This window comes from Calypte anna, chromosome 4 (assembly GCF_003957555.1).
Source record: "Calypte anna isolate BGI_N300 chromosome 4, bCalAnn1_v1.p, whole genome shotgun sequence".
NCBI classification, from domain to species: Eukaryota; Metazoa; Chordata; class Aves; order Apodiformes; family Trochilidae; genus Calypte; species Calypte anna.
The window spans coordinates 16388008-16408147 of record NC_044247.1 but is presented as its reverse complement, the minus strand read 5'-3'; the positions used below and the strand labels follow the sequence as shown (position 1 = coordinate 16408147).

General features: G+C 57.2%; 2 protein-coding genes across 7 annotated transcripts; both read left to right on the top strand.

The window, feature by feature from the left end:
- The first annotated feature begins 7340 nt into the window (after positions 1-7340).
- FAAH2 (fatty acid amide hydrolase 2) lies at positions 7341-13372 on the top strand. Its single transcript, XM_030449446.1, has 11 exons — positions 7341-7517; positions 7658-7740; positions 7932-8065; positions 8165-8374; positions 8775-8894; positions 9240-9375; positions 10076-10193; positions 10382-10501; positions 11127-11238; positions 11802-11996; positions 12475-13372. The coding sequence occupies exons 1-11, from the start codon at positions 7341-7343 to the stop codon at positions 12648-12650; spliced, it is 1581 nt and encodes a 526-aa protein (XP_030305306.1). The 3' UTR covers positions 12651-13372.
- A 134-nt stretch (positions 13373-13506) lies between these two features.
- LOC115598225 (interleukin-22 receptor subunit alpha-2-like) lies at positions 13507-18998 on the top strand. 6 transcript variants are annotated; one of them, XM_030449444.1, is made up of 8 exons: positions 13513-13988; positions 15221-15375; positions 15731-15851; positions 15964-16139; positions 16389-16567; positions 16965-17115; positions 17324-17445; positions 17646-18990. In XM_030449444.1, the coding sequence occupies exons 2-8, from the start codon at positions 15321-15323 to the stop codon at positions 18432-18434; spliced, it is 1593 nt and encodes a 530-aa protein (XP_030305304.1). In that variant the 5' UTR covers positions 13513-13988; positions 15221-15320; the 3' UTR covers positions 18435-18990. The 6 variants fall into 6 exon arrangements, with proteins under 6 accessions (XP_030305301.1, XP_030305304.1, XP_030305302.1 ...); XM_030449442.1 differs by lacking the exon at positions 13513-13988 and having other exon boundaries at positions 14146-15375; positions 17646-18006; positions 18112-18990; XM_030449441.1 differs by having other exon boundaries at positions 13507-15375; positions 17649-18998.
- Positions 18999-20140: the final 1142 nt, after the last annotated feature.

The window sequence follows — 20140 nt, the reverse complement described above, 5'->3', positions numbered from 1 at the left end:
GACCAGGACAGTGGGCAGCCCCTCAGTGGGCTGCACCCAGAGGCTGTGTGCCCCCTGTTATCTGCCCCACACGTCCTGCTTCCACCAGCCTTTCCACTGGAGCCCCACGGATTGCTCAGGCCATGGAGGGCGTGGGTTGGGACACATCCCCGGGGGGGCTGTAAAGGTGAGGGCAGGCTCTGCAGCAGCCATGGGGTTTGTCTCCACCTTGGACAGGGTGTCCTGGAGAGTCGAGCAACCTCAGTCACTTAACACTGGGTGCATGGGCAACCACAGAGATCAGAGACAAGAAAGCTCCAGGCTCATTGCACTTCCAAGTGGTCTCAACAACCTGTCAACCTGCTTGAGATAAGGGCAGGTCCAAGCTCCAGCTCTGCTTTGCATTCCCTCACCAACAGCACAGCCTCCATCGCTTGATAACATCAGCTCACTCGTGACTTCCACCCCTGGAAAACTGCAAATCCTGAGCTTTGTTGCAGCTTTGAGAAGCTCAGAAGGAGCCAGAACTTGCTGCAAGAGAGACGCCCACATTGGCCCTTGGCCAGCTCGAACCTTCCAGACCATTCCTCTGAGCTGGATCCTCCCCAGACCTCTTTGTGAGGGCACTGCAATCCTTCCCGCATCACAAGAGCCAAACAGTCCCAAGCAGCCAGGGCCAAGAAAGATGGGCTGGGTGTTTTGGTTTGTTTTTTGTTTTTTTTCTTCCTTTATCAGGATCTTGCTGAGGTCGGCTGTGTGCTTGGCAAGTGGGTCATGTTTGTGCAGTGGTTTGTAAATGCAATTCCTTATGTAAGTGCTGAGCTTGCTGCTGCTGAGGCTGTGCTGGATGAGCCTCCCCATGCGCATGTACACGGTGCTGCCAGTCCACCCGTGCTGGGATTGGGGAACCAGGGATGTGCACCCCTATGGGTGCTTCAGCACCCTCCTGGCTCCCCATCGGGGTGCATGGTGTGTGCAGCTCCCGGGGTGCTCAGGGCAGTGCTCAGCCTCCGAGGTGGAGCAGCTCTCGCCCCTGCCACAGTGACTGTGCCTGGTCCAGTAACCTATCTCTCAAAGGTCTCTGGCTGATGCTGGGCTTGCAGCCCAGCTGCCTGTTTTTATTACTGATTGTCCTTATCATCCTGAGGAGAGAACAGCGTGTCCCAAGGATCCAGGGGCACAACAGAACCTGCTGCAATTTCTGAGGCTTTTTTGCCCAAGTTCTCGCTCTTGGGACACCAGGATGGCAGCAGAGGGATGTCCAAGAGACAGCAAAAGAGAGGAAGAAAGGGAGGAAAGAAAAAGAAACAGAAAGAAAAACAGAAAGAGGAAGCAAAAGAAAAGGAGAGTGAAATCAAGAGGGAGAGTGAAAGGAAAGGAAAGGAAAGGAAAGGAAAGGAAAGGAAAGGAAAGGAAAGGAAAGGAAAGGAAAGGAAAGGAAAGGAAAGAGGAAAGGAAAGGGAAAGGGGAAATCTCAGTTGTCCCAGGGCCTTCACCCTCAGCATCCTGACCACAGCAGCAGACCTGTGATCCCCCCATGTCTTCACTCTCCTGGCTGGCATTTTCTCCTTTGCCCGTTGATGGAGGAGGAACACAAGCAGCTCCTGGAGGAAGCTCAGCCTTCATTTATTGAAAACTTTGTACATACATGTTGGGAGCACAGTGGTATCGTAGGGCAGATGGAGTGAGCTGCATCTCCAGGACATTAGCTGGTCAAATTAAATTGAATTTTAGCATGCTAATTACCGTACATCAGACAGCATGTGATGGAGCACAGTCTTCATACTACAAACCTGCTGGTCTTGGAGACATTTCTGATATGCCACAAGACACATCAGGGTAGATCTGAGCCAGCCAGCCTGGGGAGGCCTGCCAAGGGTCACCTGGTGCACCCCAGGACATATGCAAACAGGACCAGCATCACTGCACAGCAAGTCCCTAGGACAGGGACTGGACCAGAGCAAGGCTCATTTAAGCTTGGCCCATGCTCTTGGAAACAGGAAGCTAATGGGCAGTTCCTCACCAGGACACATGAACATCCTCCCATGGTGAGATGGGGATGGCTGGGTCACCCTGGGGATGGTAGCACCCCAGATCTGCACTGCAGAGTGCCACCATGCTCAAGGAGACCAAACCACCCCTTGGTTTCCCTTGTGCCCTCCCATGGTGGGGGCCAGACAGGGCAGCTGGGACACCGGCAAGGAAATCTTTACCTTGCTGGGGACAGTCCCCCAGCAGGGTCAGACATGCTTGCTGGAGAGGAGTGGAAAATTCCTCTCCCTGTGCAGGCACTCCCTGCAGCCCGGGTACATTGGCTGTCATCTAGCAGGACTTGGCATGCCCCGGAGTGTTTATCAACACCATTTCGCAAGGGCCATGGCACAGCTTGGCAGGAGCACCCAAGCTGCTTGGGCAACCAGCTCTGCTGAAAGCCACTGCTCTTGGGAAACCATCCTGCAGCTTGGCCCGGACAGTGGGGCACAGCTGGGAGTCCAGTGATGGATGTCACTATGGAAGTGGCCTTCAGCACCTAATGGCCATCAGCATTTGCTCCTCCTTTCTGGCCTCCTGATTTCAAGGCTGAGATTTCTCTGAGCTTCATCTGCTGGCCATGTCAGTCCTGTGGACCCTTTCCCCCTGCTCCTTGCAGCACAGAGATGGTCTGCCCCTGTACTCAGCGCTCAGTGCTGAGTGAGGTGAGGCCACACCTCGAGTACTGTGTCCAGTTCTGGGCCCCTCAGTTTAAGAAGGATATCGAGGTCCTGGAGCAGGTCTAAAGGAGGCAAGTAGGCTGGTGAAGGGACTCAAGCACAGATCCTACGAGGAGAGGCTGAGGGAGCTGGGGGTGTTCAGCCTGGAGAAGAGGAGGCTCAGGGGAGACCTCATCGCTCTCTACAACTCCCTGAAAGGAGGTTGAAGCCAGGGGGGGTTGGTCTCTTTTCCCAGGCAACTCTCAGCAAGACAAGAGGGCACAAAGGGTCTCAAGTTGTGCCAGGGGAGGTTTAGGTTGGATATTAGAAAGAATTTCTTCATGGAGAGGGTGATCAGACATTGGAATGGGCTGCCCAGGGAAGTAGTGGATTCCCCATCCCTGGAGATATTTAAAAAGAGACTGGATGTGGCACTCAGTGCCATGGACTGGGAACTGCAGCAGTAGTGGATCAAGGGTTGGACTTGATGATCTCTGAGGTCCCTTCCAACCTAGCCAATTCTATGATTTTATGTTTCTATGATTCTATGATTCTATTGCTAGGTACCCATCACCCACTACCAAAACTTTGGAGCTTAGCACCAGTCCCACCAGTTTCTTCCAGCCTCCCTACCTACCCATCCTTAGCTGTGTCATTGAGCTGTTAACCTCCACACACTGGGATGCTCCATTTCGTCTGACTCCCCCAGCATGTCCACACAGTACAGCACCATCTTCCAAGGCACTATTCAACTCTTGGCTCCAAAAAGTAGATCCCAGCTCTACTGTCCATTCCTGGTCACATCTGCATCCAGAGCTCCCTGTAATCCTCCTAGCCCCTCTCTGTGGCTTTCGTTTCACCTGGCAGGGTTGTCCAAGGGATTGTCTGCTTCATTCCATGACATGCTGCTCCATCCCCGCAGGGGAAATGGCTGAGGGAGGGGAGTTTCCCCACTCTCTCCAAGGTGTTTGGAAGTATCAGCAGGAACTGCAAGCAGAGCAGCCCTGGTAAGCAGTGTTAGCCCTGCCGTTTCCCAGGATGGTGCTAGAGGTGGCTCCCCCCATGGTGATTGTCATGACTGGCAGGTGGTCACCAGAAGGCTGTTGAGGAGGGACAGCATCAGGAACAACATACACTGATGGAGACATCCTGGAGCCCAGGAAATTTCTTTGTTGTTCCTGAAATCTTAACATGTACCCAAAAACTCTGTACAGGTGGGAAAGGAGTAGCAGGTTTTGGGGTGGGAAACAAGCCCCAGGGGTGAAGAAGCAAAGCATGTTCCCACAGCCCCTCAAAGGGCCCAGCAGCTCCCCTCGGCACCACGGGGCTGAAGGGCAGCAGCCCCCCAGCAGCCAGAGCCCCTCCTAGTGGAGCCCAGGGACCAAGGGTGGTGGCTCCTGGGGCTGGGGACCATCCTGAGAAGGCCAGCAGGCTCCTAAGTTTAGCACTGCACAGACCCCTCCTCAGATCTCCCAGCAGCTGGAGCTGCAGCAGCGCAGGCTTCCTGCCCAGGGGCCAAGGGGCCAGGCTGGCGTAAACACTGCCTGTGCTCAAGGTCTCGGGGTGAACACCGCGTTCTCTGGCTCCGTGCTGCGGGAACAGCTGCAGCCCTGCGGGACAGGGGCTGGGGATGCCAAAGAGCGGTGGCGGAGCGACCTCCCGTGGCACAGCCCCGGCCCCGGGGCGCTCAGCACTGCGGCTGCAGACCCGCACCCATCCCGAGACCCAGCCAAAGGCAGAGGAGAAGGCACCGGCCACGCAGGGACCCCCCTGCTCGGGATGGTGGGTCCGTGAGAGGGGGGGTTCCTGCAGCAGCCGCATTCCCCGCGTGTCCGTGGGAGCGGCGGGAGCAGGGAGCTGGGTGCCCTTACAGCCTGGCTGGAAGGAAGAGCAACCTGCAGCAGCAGGCACGGGCTCGGGGAGCTGAGGGAAGGATTCCTCTTTCCGAGGGCTGTTAGCAGCACTTAAACAAACCACGGAGTGACTAAATCAGATATCGCCTTGTCTGTCTCAGCTGTGGCTTGCTCCAGTTTTTATTTCCAAGAGAAGTAGCCCGGAGTGTGCCGCCGTGCCCGAGGGTCCCGGGGGCTCCAGCTCCTGACTAGGGCTGTGGGGAGCCTGCAGGCACAGCCCCCGCTTCTGCGGCAGCCCCGAGGGGGAGGAGGAGCTGAATCACATCCCCTGCTCCTGTGGGGACCGCAGAGTATGGAGATTCCCAAGAGGAGCGGAGTGCCTTTCCCGCCATGTCCCAAGGGAATGCAGGGTCATTGGTAGGCAGCGGGTGCTCCTCCAAATGCAGTAATGAGCAATAAATGCTCCAAACGAGCAGTAGATGCCTCACGGGTCCCCTTCAGGCTCTGCCGCTTCGCCTCGGACATTGTGCCCCCTCTGCGTGTCCAAGGAGCCACCAAGTGTCACCCGAGGAGCCCCCGAGTGCGAATCCAGGTACCACTGGCTGCCTCCTCCTGCAATGCCAGGACCCGCGATTGACACCCAGAGCCAGGGGCAGGATCCTGTCCCAAAAGCACCTGCCCAGCACCGGCCCTGCTCCCGCAGGCTCCCGAGCAAGCAGCGGATGGAAACGCGGAGCGCAGCATCCCTCAGTAGCGGGTCTGGTTAAGAGCAGGAGCAGGGGAACTTTAAGCTCGGATGGCTTTTGGTGCTTTTTTTCTGGAATCAGCCGGGAAATCAGCATCTCAGTTGCTGCTTTTAAATCCGAACCTTTCACCCTCCCTCCCCTCTCGCCCCACTCCAGCGTGGTTCTACACAAATCCCAGCTTTCTCCAGAAGCCTGAAGTGTAAGATTTAAATTACTTATTGTGCAAAGGAAAGACTCGTGCTGTCGGGCTCTTTTTTTTCTTTTAATTTCCAACAGGATCCAGTACAGCTCTTGCCAGGACATGGCACTGCCGAGCATCAGGAGCCTCTGTGCCCCCTGGAGCTCTTCTGCCCCCTCTGTTCGTGGTTCCCTGGCCAGTTGGTGGTTACAACATCCCCAGGCACAGCCAGTAGAACCACTCCAGCTTTCCCTACATCCTTTCTCATCTCCCATGGCTTTTTTTTTTTTTTAAGCCGTTGGTAATAATGAAACAACTGGGTTAATGGCAGGCATAGATTCCGGGAGCCTGATCCCGAGTCATGTTTTCCTTCTCACCAGCTGGTGTTCCTCAGGATCAAGCAGGGGGATAGGTTTGGATGTAGGAGCTTTTCTCCCTCTTTCCAACCTCCTTCTTCTTGGCTGCTTTTTTTTTTTTTTTTTTTTTTTTTTTTTTTTTAAATCAGGTTGGACTTAAGAGGCTTGTTAGTGTTCATGTGAGGTGGTGGTTGCTCAATTGGTTCTGATAACTGAAAAGCAGCCACAATAATTTTGACCTTAGGCTTCCAGATCTCAGCACTATTTCTAGAGCACCTCCTATCCCCCTTTTTTTTCCCGTTTATTGGATTTTTTTTTTTATTTTGTTTTGTTTTTTTTTTTTGGAAATGAAGCTCCACTGGTCTGCCAGTCTGCCATGAGCTTCAGTAGCTGCTCTTTTGTCTCAGCTCCCAGAGTATGACAGAGCACAAGCTGGTACCTGGGGCAGGGTGGGTACCCAGCCCAGTGAGCGGGGTTGTGGCAGCTCTCACCAAGCACACAGCAGCTGAACTGGGGAGAATTTCAAGGATTTTTTTCTCAAAAGCTGAAAGACAAAGACTAAGGCACTGAGGGAGGGTCTGAATCTACAGACCCAGCAAACCAAAGATGCAACTGGCCCAACACTACCAGATTTCACAAGGCAGGTTTTCACAAGCCCTGACTCAGTTTTTCTCTGTGCTGGCGATTTTGGGTCTCTGTTGAGCGTGTCTGAGCACTGATGCAGGTGTGAGGAAAGGTGAGGGCAGGTACACAAACCCTCCCAACCTGTATCTGTTGCAATCAGAGCACAGTGAGACACTTAGATATTGTGGGGGAAAAGGCAAAGGCTACATAAGGACCCAGATGAGGCCACGGCTGTTCCAGCAATGCCAGGGGAAGGAAAAAGCAACTTTGAACACTGTCAGCCACAAGGGCAGCTTTCCTAGGACAAAGGAAGATAAATCCAAGGTGGAAAGTTTCCTTTCCTTCTCTCCGCCCTCTGCAACAGACAGAGAAAAACAGCTGTGTCTGGTAGGAGTTTTTAAACATGAACTGTTATCAAGATGGCTTAATCCTGGTATGTTCAGCTCAGGTTTTCAGAGGTCAACCCAACACCCTCCCAGCGCATGTACACTGCAGGTTGTTATTATAAACGCTGACTCGTCGACTTCGCAGTCATAAAAGATTCTCACAAGGAATTTATCCCTTCGTCTCCCTTGCTTTTCGCTGACAATATAATTGCCGAGTAAGTGGTTACGAAGAGGCGGCAGAAGGCCAGCTCGAGCGTTGCTTACATACTGGCCTCAAAACGCGCGATGCTCTTCCGCACTATCAGTGACTGCTGTCACTGTTGTCTCGGCGGTTGGGGATTACCCGGTGCTCTTGCATCTCCCGTAGTCACCGACCGAAAGCGCCGGTTTGGGGGGAACCCTCGCACCTCCCCGCCCGCCCCTCGCAGGACAACACACGGCGGTGGGCGGCGGGCGGTTGCTACGGCGACGCGAGCGGCGCGCGCGTTCTGTCGTCACTTCCGCGGGCGGTGCGGGTCAGAGCGGGCCATGGCGCTGTCGCGCGCGGAGCGGTTCGTGGCGCTGGTGCTGCGGGTGCTGTCTCGCGCCTGCCTGGCGCTCCTGGCGCTCGCGACCCCCGCAGCCCCGCGCGCTGTCCCCGCGCCGCGCCGCGCGCTCCTCCTGCTGCCCGCCAGGCGGCTCGCGGCCCGGCTGCGCGCGCGGAAGGTGCGACCACCGGGGCCGGGGGGGGAGGGGAGGGGGAGAGAGAGAGGGAGAGAGAGAGAGAGAGAGAGAGGGGGGGGGGCAGCGGGCGGGGGGCGGCAGGGTCGGTAACCGAGGGTCGCCCCGCGCCATCCCCGCTGCAGGTGACGTGCAGGGAGGTGGTGGAGGCGTACGTGGAGCGGATCCGGGAGGTGAACCCCCTCATCAACGCCGTGGTGAAGGACAGGTGAGCGGGGCGCACGGCGGCATCGCGGCTGCGTCCTGACCGGGGGGGGCAGCGGTTTGGCAGATGCAAAGTGCAGGGGGCAGAAGCAAAGAGCTGAGGGGCGGGGATCGCAGTTCCCCCGACCCCCGCTACCTGCCCGCTCCCCCGGGCTGGAGGCAATCCCCACAGCTGCCCCGGTCGGTGCTGTGCAGGTTCGAGGAGGCCCTGCAGGAAGCCCAGCAGGTCGACAAGCTGCTCGCAGAGAGCCCCGGCGATGAGTACCTGGAGGAGAAGTTCCCGTTGCTGGGGGTGCCCGTCACCGTCAAGGAGGCCTTTGCCCTGCATGGTGGGTTTGCTCCTCTTCAGACTTGTAGCCCGTGAATTGCGACGTGCTACCCGTGCTGGCCCTGACACCTCCCTCCATCTCTCCACCCCGATGCCCCAGGGATGCCCAACACCTCTGGCTTGGTGAACCGCCGCAACGTGGTGGCCACCTCAGATGCAGCAGTGGTGTCCCGACTGAAGCAGGCTGGTGCCATCCCGCTGGGGGTGACCAACTGCAGCGAGTTGTGTATGTGGTATGAGTCCAGCAACAGGGTCTACGGCCGGACCAACAACCCCTATGACCTGCAGAGGATTGCGGGTGGCAGCTCAGGTGAGCTCAGCGTGGTTCTGCACGAGCAGCGGTTTAAAGTGCAGCAAGGAGGGTGTTCCCAAGTCCTCTGTGCCCTGCTTCAGGTTGTTTATGAGCTCCTGCAGAGCTCACAGGGGCAGCTCCATGGACTCTTTGGAGGTGCTGCTGCTTTGCAGGTCCTGAATGCTGTTACAGCCAGTATCACCACAGCTCACTCTGTGTTCAAGCAGCAGTGCTGGTGTGGCACTTCAGCTGGACAATCCCTTTGGCTGACCCTTCCCAGCTGTCCCCCAGATGTGACTAAAGCCGGGGCTGCTTCCACCCCACCTATGAGACAGGGGAAGTGGTTGCTGTGAGATGCTCCTGCTTTGCTGCATGGCTTGCAATCTTGTGGGTCTGTGCTGTGCTTCCCCCCTCACAGGTGGGGAGGGCAGTGTCCTGGCTGCTGCCTGCTCCGTCATCGGCGTGGGCTCCGACATTGGTGGCAGCATCCGGATGCCGGCCTTCTTCAACGGCGTCTTTGGCCATAAACCTACCACGGGTAAGGCAGCCGTGGGGATCTCCTGCCCAGCAGAAGGGCCAGGAGGTGGAACGTGGGTGTGGGAGGAACCTGTTTGAGATGCTGCTGGGTTTGTCTCTGGTGGGATGGCTGCGAGGGGACAGGCAACTTCTTGCACGGGACAAGCCTGCAGCTGAGCCTGGCGGAGGCGGGAGGTTCCTGCCCGGGATTGCATCCTCAGCGTGGGATGGTTTCCTGAGGTCTGGATCTGCTGCCAGGCTGTTTCTAGGCAGCTGGTGTCCCAGCCTCAGTGCTCTTCCTCCTTGCCCCACCCCGTGTCTCCCGGTGCTGTCAGGGTGTCACCCGTCTCTCTTGCTGTGCCTGCAGGGGTGGTGCCCAATGAGGGGCAGTTCCCCAACGCTCAAGGGGTGAGGACCAACTTCCTGTGCACAGGGCCCATGTGCCGCTATGCAGAGGACCTGGAGCCCGTGCTGAGGGTCATGGCTGGCCCTGGGGTCAACAAGTAAGTCCCTTCCACTCCTTCAAGCTGCTGACTTGGTCTCAGCTCCTTCCTGGCTGCAGTCCCATCGGGTGTACACAACAAGGCTGCTCCACTCAGCTTGCTCGTTCCTGGTTTTCTTCCTGCACCCTGCCTCTAGCAGGACTCACAGCCAGCTCTGTCCTTCCCACCCATGGTGCTGGGGACCTGAGCTGCTCCAGCACAGTCTGTCCCTGGAGTTTTCCTCTCTCTGAGCTTTATGTGTGCTTTTCCTGTTGCTGGATGATGATTTTTCCATCCTGTCCCACGGCCCCGCTCAGTCTCTTCCCAGGCCTCTGCTCCCAACCAGCCATTGATGTGCCTGTACCCAGGGGGCAGAGTGGGCAGGGCTGGGTTCTTGCTGTCACCCACAAACAGCTGTTCTCTCTGCTTTTTTTTTTTTTTCTCCATGGCTCTGTGGTGCAATCCCAACCTTGGACATTGCCTGTGCCAGTAATTACAAGGTGCATCTGGAGAGATGATTTCCCCAACAGAAGCAAATACCCAGAGCTAGCTGGGACGGGCAGAGCAGGCGAGCAGCTGGATGGGTTGTGGGCAGCAGCTGTCTTGTGTCTTCAGAGACTCTCCTTGTGGGTAGAACAGAGTGTCATGAGGGTGTGAAAGCAGCTCTGGCAGCCAATGAGCCAGGAACATAGTTGTGAGCAAAGCACTGTTCCTTTCCCAGGCTGAAGCTGAATGAAAAGGTGTCACTGGAGAAAATAAAATTTCACTGCATGGATCATGATGGCGGGTCCATTTTTGTGTCACCTGTGGACAAGGAGATCTTGCAGGCCCAAAAGAAGGTAGGAAGGAAGGGGAGGCTGGCTCTCACTGGAGTGAGCCTTGAGGTTAAACCTGGGGAAAGGATGAAGGAGCTCCCACTGCTCAGGGCATCATGTTGGGGACCCTCTGTGTGGCAGCAGAGAGAAGCTGTTTCTGGGCTCTCTCTTGTCCTCTGCAGAAAAAAAACCTTTCTTGCTCTTCCCTTCAGGTGGTGGAGTACCTCGAAAGCGAGCTGGGGGTCCAGGTTCAGCATGTGGCCATCCACAAGATGAAGTATTCTTTCCAGATCTGGTCAGCCATGATGTCATCCAAGGACAGTGATGGGCAGGTGTGTCAGACTGAGCTGCCGTAGCCACGAGTTTGGGGCCAGCCATGGAGAATGGGGCTCTTCAGACCTGCCCAGGGGTTTCCTCTGTTCTGCTTGTTCCCACAGTCCCCCATTCATCTCTCCCCAAAGCTGCACAGTCTCTTCTCCCTCATTTTCCCAAGAGAAGACAATATGGCTCCCAGCAGAGGGTCAACACAGTTTAGGGTGGGAGGGGCCATTTTTAGCACATTGTCCTTTTTTGTGTGAGTTGTTAAACCAGCTGGGCAGGCAGCATCCTCCATCCTGCCTCTCCTGACTCCATGGGGTGGGATCTGTGCCCGTGAGGGTGCCAGGACCGGGGCAGTGGATTAGCAGCTTTCCAGCAGCAGGCCTGCCTGGTTTTTTTGTCCTTGAGTGGTCACCACTGTCCCATGCTCTGTGCATGAACGGTAGCAAAAATAAATTGTCAAGAGTGTTACAGCTCCTGTATTCCACCACACAGGCAGTGGTGAAAAATAAAGGCCACCTGTAGAGGGAGGACTTTACCCCCCCTGCCCCCCCTGCCTTTCTTTTCCTAATCACAGAGCTGTATGACAGCACTAAATGCCACCAGGAGAAGACATTACCTGGAGTGTGTCTGTTGCAGGAGGCACAACAGTTCACAGACCTGCTGGGGGATCATGGGAAGCCGGTGTGGCCACTCTGGGAGCTGTTCAAGTGGCTCGTGGGGATGTCCTCCCACACTCTCCCAGCTATTGGTAAGGCTGGGGGGAGCACTGGGGCATGCAGAGGTGGTGGTGGGGTGAGTTGTTAAATTAAAATAGTGCCCACCAAGGGACTTGGGAGCCTGCATGGAGCAGCGTCAGGGTGATGTTGATAATGACACTCGGTGCCTTCAAGGCAAAAGTTCAAGGGGGAGTTGGCTGGATCCTGGTTAATGGATTGGAGAGGTGCAGAGAATGGGAGCTGCAGGCAGGGTGTGCTCCTGCTGTGAGTACTGCCAGGGCTGCTGGGGCTCAGAAGGAGCCAGCCAGGGCTCTGCACAGATCCCCTTTCCTAGCAGCAGATACCAGAGTCCCCTAATTAGTGCTGCTGTCTAATGAGCGCCTGAGGCTGCTTCCCAAACTCTGCTCGATCCCACTGGCTGGAAGATCTCCTTGAAGGGATGGGCAAGCTAAAAGCCTTTCCCTTGTCAAAGCTGGGGTGATGTAGTGGTGGGGAGGGGGACTCGGGGGTACCACAATGAGCAGGGGGTTGTGTTTTCCAGCATGCTTAACCTGTCACTCCATCTTCTGTCCCTGCCTGTGCCCTTTCCCTGCAGCCCTGGGGCTGACGGAGAAGGTGATGAAGCTCAATCCTGGTGGGAATGCCAAGCTTGTGAGCATGGGGAAGAGCCTGCAGAAGGAGCTGGAGGCACTGCTGGGGCCAGATGGAGTGCTTCTCTATCCTTCACACCCCACTGTAGCCCCCAGGCACAACTCCCCCATATGCATGCCCTTCAACTTTGCCTACACAGGTGAGCAGCTCTGACTCCTGCTGGGGTACAGGTGGGGGTCTCAGGGGAGTGAGGGGGGGTCTGAGGGATGCCCTCACCCTGGGAGCCAGGGTGCTTTGTCAGTGGGCTTTGCAGCACAGAGGGGTATGATATGGAGCACTCTAGGATATGGAGTGAGGATTAGGGTCCTGCTTTAAAACTGGCAGTGTTTGTACCTGCTGCCCACAGTAGGGCAGGTTTGGTGGGCACGACTGATCCTGGAGGTGGTGGTGTCACCCTGTCCCTGAGGGACATTCTGGGGTAGCTACAGCTGTCCCTGGGGTTTGGAAAGGCCCTTGAGGTCTACTGTATCCTCTGGGGTACAGTCTGGGGCTCTCAACATGGCTTTCCTGCAGCTTGGGCCCCTGGATGCCAGCGATGTCTCTGGAGTGGGACAGCAGAGTGGGGATGTGTCCCCATGGCTGCACTTGCTCTGATGCCACCTCCTCCTCTCTTACAGCCATCTTCAATGTGCTGGGGCTGCCAGTGACACAGTGCCCGCTGGGCCTGAGCTCTGAGGGTTTGCCCCTGGGCATCCAGCTGATCGCAGCCTCCTACAACGACCACCTGACTCTGGCAGTGGCCCGCTACTTGGAAAAGGCCTTTGGAGGATGGGTCTTACCTGGCAAAATTTAGCCTGTGCTCCCAGCCCTGCGGGACAGGGATGGTGGTGCCCTGTGAGGCAGTGGCAGATGCTGATGCCCGATGCCCTCCTGGCACCGTCTGCTGCTTCTGCCCCTAGCCTGGCAGCCAGCGGCGGTGCCTCCAACCCCTGGGCAAGCCAGGATGTGGCTGCTGGAGTCATCTCCCCTTGGCAGCACCAGCCAGGAGCCGGGCCTGCCCTCCCCGTGGCCCTGCAGGCTGCATCCTGCCCACAACAAGCACACCCATCTTGTCCTGGGCACAGGGATGGCTGCTGCTCTGCCACGCTTGCTGCTCTGAAGAGGCTGGGGAAGGTCGGGAAGAGTCGGGAAGGGTATCTGGGGACACAGCACAGGGTCCTCCCCACCTCCTGACCGAAAAGGGGAGAGGGGCAGAGGGTGTTGGTGGCATCCATGGCTCATCCTGCCATTGGGGTGCCCTGGGGTGGGTGGTGCTGGGCTCAGCAGGAGAGCAGGAGCTTGGAGAGCTCTGCAGGCCCTCCACTGTGTACTGAGACTGCTGAAGCATCTCCTGCCTGGGTCGTCCCCTTTTTCCCAGGGGTCACCCACCCAACCTGGTGGTCAGCAGCCCCTGCACCCCCCTCCCAAGTGGGTGCAGCCATAAGTGTAGGCAGCTGCCTGTCCTGGGGCAGGCATAAGGTGTCCTTGGTGAGGGAGGCATTAAAATCCATCCATTTTGCTGCCGGCTGATTGTCCCTGTTGCTGACAGCTGACGCCTCTCTGGCTGCAGGGAGATGTTCCCTCAGCCATGGGATGTGCAGGGCACGGGTGCCAGGGCTGTAGTGCCAATGTTGGCCAGGGGGAAACGTCCCAGTTGCGTCGGGGGGGGGTGTCCTGGCTTCTGTCTGTCCTGCCACGTGTTTCCCCTGGTTCCTGCCTGATCCCTGTGCTGCTGACAGTCCCTGTGGGTGATACACAGGTGGGGAGGTGGGGAGCATCCGTGATGCTGGGGCTGGCATCTCACTGCTCACTCACAGAGGGCACTGCTGAGCCGGCAAGGGTGTCTGGAGGCACCCGAAATGAGGAAGAAGGTAAAATAATGCTGGCCTCAAAAAACCACCGAAGGTGTGCCGTCAGCATCTCCAGCCAGCTCCCAGTGTGGTGGCACAGAGGACGGGGCTCTTCCCAGCTGCAGGGAGCCTGGGAGTGGGACAGCCCCAGCAATGCTTCCAGAGAAGGCTCCGTGAGGCTGAGGGGCTGCTGAGCTGCTGGTAGTGTCTGGTGGAACACGGTGAGCTCAGCCAGTGCTGCTGTGGTGGCTCCAGGCAGTTCCTGGTGCCGTGGGGCTGGATGAGCAGCTGCGAGGACCAAGGTAGGGGGGACCTGGAGGCTCTGGGGTGATGTGGCCGCGGGGGAAGCAGAGGAGAAGGCCGTTTGGTTGCTGCCGGGGTGGCTGCCAAACTGCTTTTTGAGAGACCACAAACAGGAGGGCTTGTTGGTACCCCAGGGTACCCCAGGTACCCCAGGGAGCCAACTTGCTGCTCTGCACTTCTAGGAGTCTGGGAAGAGTCCTAGGAACCCTTTTCCTTTCAGGGAAAATCTCCTGCCTGCTTTGCCTGGCTGGTGGCAGAGCCAGGAGGGCTTGTGCTGGTGTCAGGATGGGAAGATGCCCTAAACCCACAGCCTGCACTTGCCTCTGGCATCCCAGAGGTTTCACCTCAGAACTTGGAGCCCATGGTTTGCAGGTGCCTCTCTCTGCTTGTTTCCAGTTCTGAATGCTTGCAAAGGAACAGAAAACCTGAGGAAAGCAGGTTATACAGACCTGCCAAGGCAGCTGCATTAGTAATGTTAATGCAGAGACTATAAAACAGGAAGAGCAAGAGGCAACAGAAGCAGTGAACCAGCCTTAGGGGTGTCCAGTCCAGACAGGGATGTGGTCACACCTGTCCACCTCAGGAGGTGGCTCTGGGTCACCCTCTTTGCTACAGGAAGCAATCCCACGACCAGGAGGTCAGTGTTGGCCTCACATCCCTTGCACCTCTCTTGCCCAGAGAGAAGGTTACCTCCACAGCCAGCAGGAGCAGGGAAAAGGTTCCCTGGTAGCCAAGCGGTGGGTCAAAGCTGAGGTAAGGAGCTGCTGGCCAGGGTTTGGAGGGAGAAAGGAAGGAAGATGTGTGGAGGTGAAACTGTGATACTGGCTCAGAGTCCCTCTGAGCTGTGCAGGGTTGTGGCCCCGGGTCACACAGCCCCTGGTCCCTTCTCAGGACACCCCAGATGTGGAGCACCCCGACCTGTGCCAGTCTGAGTTGGGGCCAGGCTTGTCCTGGTGACACAGTGACACCTCTCTGCCTGTAAGGCAGGGAGACCCAGCTGGAGGTGGGTGCAGAGGAAAGTCTCAGCGGTACGTGGCAGCTCTCTGCTGTCTCCATGGGCCACCCCATCCCCGAGGGCACCTGCCCCGCTGTCGCCTCCCCGCTCCTGGGGGCAACAGGGAGTCCCAATGTCACGGCTGGACACAGCCTCCCTGTGCAGGGGTGCCTGCCTGCAGCGGCTGCCACTGGCAACAGCTTTGTGGGAAAACAAAAATACTTCCTCTCCTCCCAGGTCCCCGCTGTCATTCGTGTTTGCGGTGGCAGAACCGGTCCGGCAGGCGGGTCCCAGGACGGCAGCGCAGGGCTGCGGCAGGTGGCCGGGGCACGGCGGGATGAGCCCTGCCTTCAGCCTGCTCCTCGCCCTGGCCGGCTGCACTCTGCTCCGGGGTAAGTCCGGGGGTGGCTGCGCTGGAGGGGAAGCGTGGGGGTAACTCCTCCCGAGGAGGTGCCTGCAGGGAGGAGGAGACCAAGTGGCCTTCAAGGTGTGATGGGAAAGACGCCCCCAAGGGCGCCGTCGACCACCTCGAGGTGTCGATGCCGTTCCCAGGTGCTCCACGGTGCGTGAGAGCTTGGTAGAATGCGGATGCTGGGCACGGCCCTGGCAGGGAGTCAGTGTTTGCCTCCCTGGGCCTGAATCTGGGGATGGTACGGTGAGGGGGAGGCCCCACAATGTCTCGGCAAAGCAGGGAGACCCACGCAGCACGGTGACCAGCAGAGCCCCTCTGCTACCCACCCTTCCCAGGAAAGCTGTTGCCTCCGCGGGACGTGAGGCTGGAGGCACAAAATTTCCACGTCCACCTGAGGTGGGAGCCTGGCCCTGATGCACCAAGTGGTGCCATGTACCAGGTGGAGTGGAGGAGAAGGTGAGCAGGGCAGGAGGAGGGGGCAGAGGGGGCTCGTCCCCCTGGCACTGGGCTGCTGTAGATGTAGGAAGGTGCCAAAAGGAAGAAATTTCTCTGTTTTCTCCCGGTGCAGAAACTCTCGCTGGATCAAGGCACATGCCTGCTGGGGGAACAGCACCAGCTCCTCCTGGGCTTGTGAGCTGCATTTTGTCAACATCTATGATATCTACTGGGCAAGGGTGAGAGCAGTGGCCAGAGGCAAGCTGTCCAAGTGGGCCAGTTCCAGCGAGCTGCAGCCCTACAGAGATAGTAAGGACCAAGGAGCTTCTTCAGATGGGCTCCTGCTCTTCCTGGGGGGCAATGGGGATAGAGGTGCTTGGAGAGGTCTGGTGGGATACAGTGGTGAATCATATGAAGATACTTTTAAGAAAAGTGGTAGGAGCCCCAAATGGAGGCAAGGGCTGGGGGCGAAGCTTCTGGAGAAGGAAGGGCTGGGGGAAGAAGGGCTTAATTTTCTTCCTGTTTTTTGTTTGTTTGTTTTTTTCCTCCTCCCTACAGCAGTCGTGGGCCCTCCTACATTGTCCTGGCTGCTCCAGGGCCAAATCCTCAGTGTAAATATCATCACCCCACTCACTCCATACCGAAGCAGAGCTGGCACTTACAGGAGAGTTGACCGAGTGCTGCGGAAGCTGTGGTACCGGCTGCACCTGCACGAAGGGGAGGTGCTGGTCCAGGAGGTAAGTGGTGGGCTGGGCATGGCTCAGAATTCACCAGACTCTCAAAGGCTCTCCTGGAGCAGCAGTGCCAGGTGGTGTTAGGTGCTTTGCACTCCTGATGCTGGGCTGGCAGATCTCTTTACTCTTCTAGCCTGTGTGAATAAGAGAATCCTGTAACAATTTCTATTCAGATGAAAGCATGCAGCAGATTACTGATTTAAAGAGATTTGATGATTTAACAAGATGCTCTGGGACCTTGACACTTCCTGGGGTGAAGAACTTGGTGCTGAGGGGCCAGGAGGGAGTGTTTATGCCCCACACCCCTGGGCAGGTGGGGTGCTGAGGCTGCATGGGGGAGTGGAGCAGTGCACAAACCCCAGCTCCAGCCTCTCTGGCCACACATCCCCTCTGCTTCTAGGTGTCCTGCAAGTGGAGTGGGGAGGGGGCACAGTGTACTGTGGGGCCCTTGAAGACCAGCACCCACTACTGCATCCGGACAGTGGCTGTGGACATGGCCAGGCAGAGCCGGGAGGCTGAGCAGTGCATGGTGACTCCACCAGACCCCACAAGTGAGAACTCTTAGGTCCTGCTTGTGGCACTTCCCCTTAACACCCTGCAGGGAGCTTCCTTAGGGAGATGCTCTCACAATCCACATTGGGCTTGCCCAGCATTTCTTCTGTGAACATCCCAGCCTGCAGTGGGGGCTCTGGGGAGGCAAGCTGGGGCGATGCTGGCTGGGGTCCTTCCGCCTCTCAGCCTGTTGTGACCTCCTGGCAGGCTTTCCCTGGTTCATCGTCCTGCTGAGTGTCATCTTCCCACTGCTGATCCTGGCTGGGCTCTGCTTCATCCAGCTGCAAGTCTTCCCCAGCTCCTCGGAGACACACCTCCCAAAAACACTTGTGAGTGATGCTGGTGGGATGCACCCACCAGCCCATGGATCACACAGGACGGGGTCTTGGGCAGTGTGTAGCCTGCAAGCACAGCCTTGGTGCCTCCTGTTTTAGGTGGTGGCTTTTGCTTGACTGCATGTCCATCTATCACAGCACAGCCCACCACTCTCAGGCCAGTGGGAGCTGACTGCCGGTTGCCTGTTTCCCAGCAGGCTCTCCTGAACCAGGAGCTGAGTGTCACCAGGGAGGTGCCCACCCTTGAGCTCCAGGAAGACTCACTGTCCCTGTTCCTGCCATCCATGTCCACATCCTGCAGGCCACCTGTAGCTGAGGAGCCAGCACCAACAGTCCAGCTGCTTCTCGGAGGAAGCCTTCACCAGGATGCAAGTGGCTACTGTGCCAATGGGTTTGGGCCAGGCTGTCACAAGGGAAGTAACCCCTCCTGTACCCACAGCCAGGCAGGCCATGCCTTAGGTTCCCAGCTCCCATTGCAGCTGGAGAAGAATGGGGAGGCAGATGGGGATGATGTGCTGGAGCAGCCAGCGGGATCGGGCAAAGACAGCTGCACAGGTGACAGGGACTATAGGACATCCCAGGTGGGGCACCCCCAACTTTATTTGAAGTGCCAGTGCCCAGCTCTGGGAGCAGACATCTGCCTTCCTCTGCCTGCACCAGGCAGGAGCTTCATCCAGGAGGGCACACAGGAAGCCCTTGGCCTGGCAGGGCACTGCGTCCTGCTCAGCTCCGTGAAGCTGCACGGCAGCAACGAAGAGGATGGAGGGCAGATTGTCCATGCCCTTCAGCCCTTGCACAGCCATGGGACAGAGCCACAGCCGTGTGACAGCTCCATGCAGCCAGGTGACAGCACCATGCTGCTGGGCCACCTGGAGCGAGCACCACTGAGCATCCCCAGCCCCTGCCAGCTGCCCCTCAGCACCCTGCGGGCAGCTGCCTTCTCGGGCTATGAGCTGTGTCCATGGGCTGACAGGGAGCCATAGCAGGCATGGGCACACTGGGAGCTGCTGCAGGTATCACAGCAGCAGGCAGAGCTGGAGGGGCTGCCCAGAGCTCCCAGCCACGCTGGCTGCTGCTCTGAGCTGCCTGTGCCTCACTGGGGACGGGGCTGGGGCAGGGCCTGGGCTGGCAAGCACACTCCAGGCATGGCTGCCACAGGTGGCTGAGATCAGCATCTTCAGAGCCTCCCTCTGCAGGTTTGGTGCTCTTGAACCAAAGCTAAAGCCCCTAGAGTTGTATCTATTTATGCACCTGTATGTGTGTATATAGAATCACAGACTGGTTTGGGTTGGAAGGGACCTTAAACACCATCTCCCACAAGACCCTACCCAACCTGGCCTTGAGCACTTCCAGAGAAGGGTGATATGCGTGAGTGCAGCATATATTCTAAGGACAATTTATGTATATGCTTTCACATTTATATGTACATATGTAAATCTCTTTAATGAACGAGGAGGGGAGGGGGGAGTTATGTTTGGGTTTTTTCACTTGTCTGGAAATACTGATTGTGCACTGGAGCTGGTTTCGAAATAACACTAATTTATTATAGAAAAGTAGTTCCTGTGCTTGTTCTTTCTGTGTTACATAGCCAGCACTCTCCTGCCTGAGCAGCACCTGGGAAGGGCACTAAGGAAAACCTGGAGTTTCCCTGTGAGCAAATTGCACCCGCAGCTGGTTTGTGTGTTGCTGTCATGGCTCTTCAGCAGCCGCTGGATACTTTTATCATTCCTTCTGCCAGCGCTGGGGTAATTTCCTCGGGAGGAGCCCTGCCCTGCGGTTGTCTCTCTGGGATGTGTTGCCGAGGCTGTGCTGCAGCCAGGGCAGAGAGGGGAAACTCTGCCCCGGATCCCCCCGAGTGCCTCAGGCGAGTTCCTCACTGGCAGCAGGGACTCAGCCCGGCCCAGGTGATGTCCCTGTTCTGTGTGAAACAGGGCTCTTCGGGCAGGGTGGAGGAGAAATGAAGCCCAAAAAGGCCATCAAAACTGTTTAGAGATAGAGTTTTGAGCCTTTGAACAGCAAAGGTATTTATTTTCGGATCCGGGAAAATACTTCACACTGCTTCAGTGGAAAGTTACAGGAATTAATCCCGTCAGGAGTTAACCCTGTCAGGGTCTTTCTCTGTTTCACAAAAAAAAAAAAAAAAAAAAAAAAAAAGGCATCTGACATTTTAAGATGGCATTTGAGCAGCTGAAGTTTGGGGGTGGATGTGAGAGAGGGTTTTTTTTTTTTTTGCTTCACCTCACAGCTGCAATGGTCCCTGCGGGGGTGAGGTCCTGGTGTGCCCCAGGGAGCTCTGCACAGCTCAGAGCAGAGCCTGGACGGGGGGCACCCAGCTTCGGACCACCTGCCCGGGCTGGCAAGACCCTGCCCCAGCCCAGCCCCTGCAGCAGGATGCTCTGCTGGGTCCTCAGCCACCCATCACACCCCAAAGCGTGGAGCTTGCCCACTGTTCCTCGGGCCGTGCCCTGAGGTGTTTGGTGCGGGGGTTGGCGGCAGCAGCTCTGACTCACCCTGATGGATGGCTCAGTCCTGGCTGCTCCCCGAGCTGCTGGGGGACTTCACAGCTTCTACCCCTACCAGATCAAAGCAATGAGAGGAATGCAGATGAAAACAGCTCTCTATTAGAAATAGCAGGTTTAGGGCTACGCAAGAGGGTATTTCTTACTACTAATACTCAGAGAACTAAGCT

Coding starts and splice junctions, on each gene's coding strand:
- FAAH2 (XM_030449446.1), top strand. CDS start 7,341: ATGGCGCTGTCGCGCGCGGAGCGGTTCGTGGCGCTGGTGCTGCGGGTG. Junction 7,518..7,657: donor CCCGGCTGCGCGCGCGGAAG/GTGCGACCACCG, acceptor TCCCCGCTGCAG/GTGACGTGCAGGGAGGTGGT. Junction 8,375..8,774: donor GATTGCGGGTGGCAGCTCAG/GTGAGCTCAGCG, acceptor CCCCCCTCACAG/GTGGGGAGGGCAGTGTCCTG.
- LOC115598225 (XM_030449440.1), top strand. CDS start 15,117: ATGTCACGGCTGGACACAGCCTCCCTGTGCAGGGGTGCCTGCCTGCAG. Junction 15,852..15,963: donor CAGGTGGAGTGGAGGAGAAG/GTGAGCAGGGCA, acceptor CTCCCGGTGCAG/AAACTCTCGCTGGATCAAGG. Junction 17,116..17,323: donor GACTCCACCAGACCCCACAA/GTGAGAACTCTT, acceptor ACCTCCTGGCAG/GCTTTCCCTGGTTCATCGTC.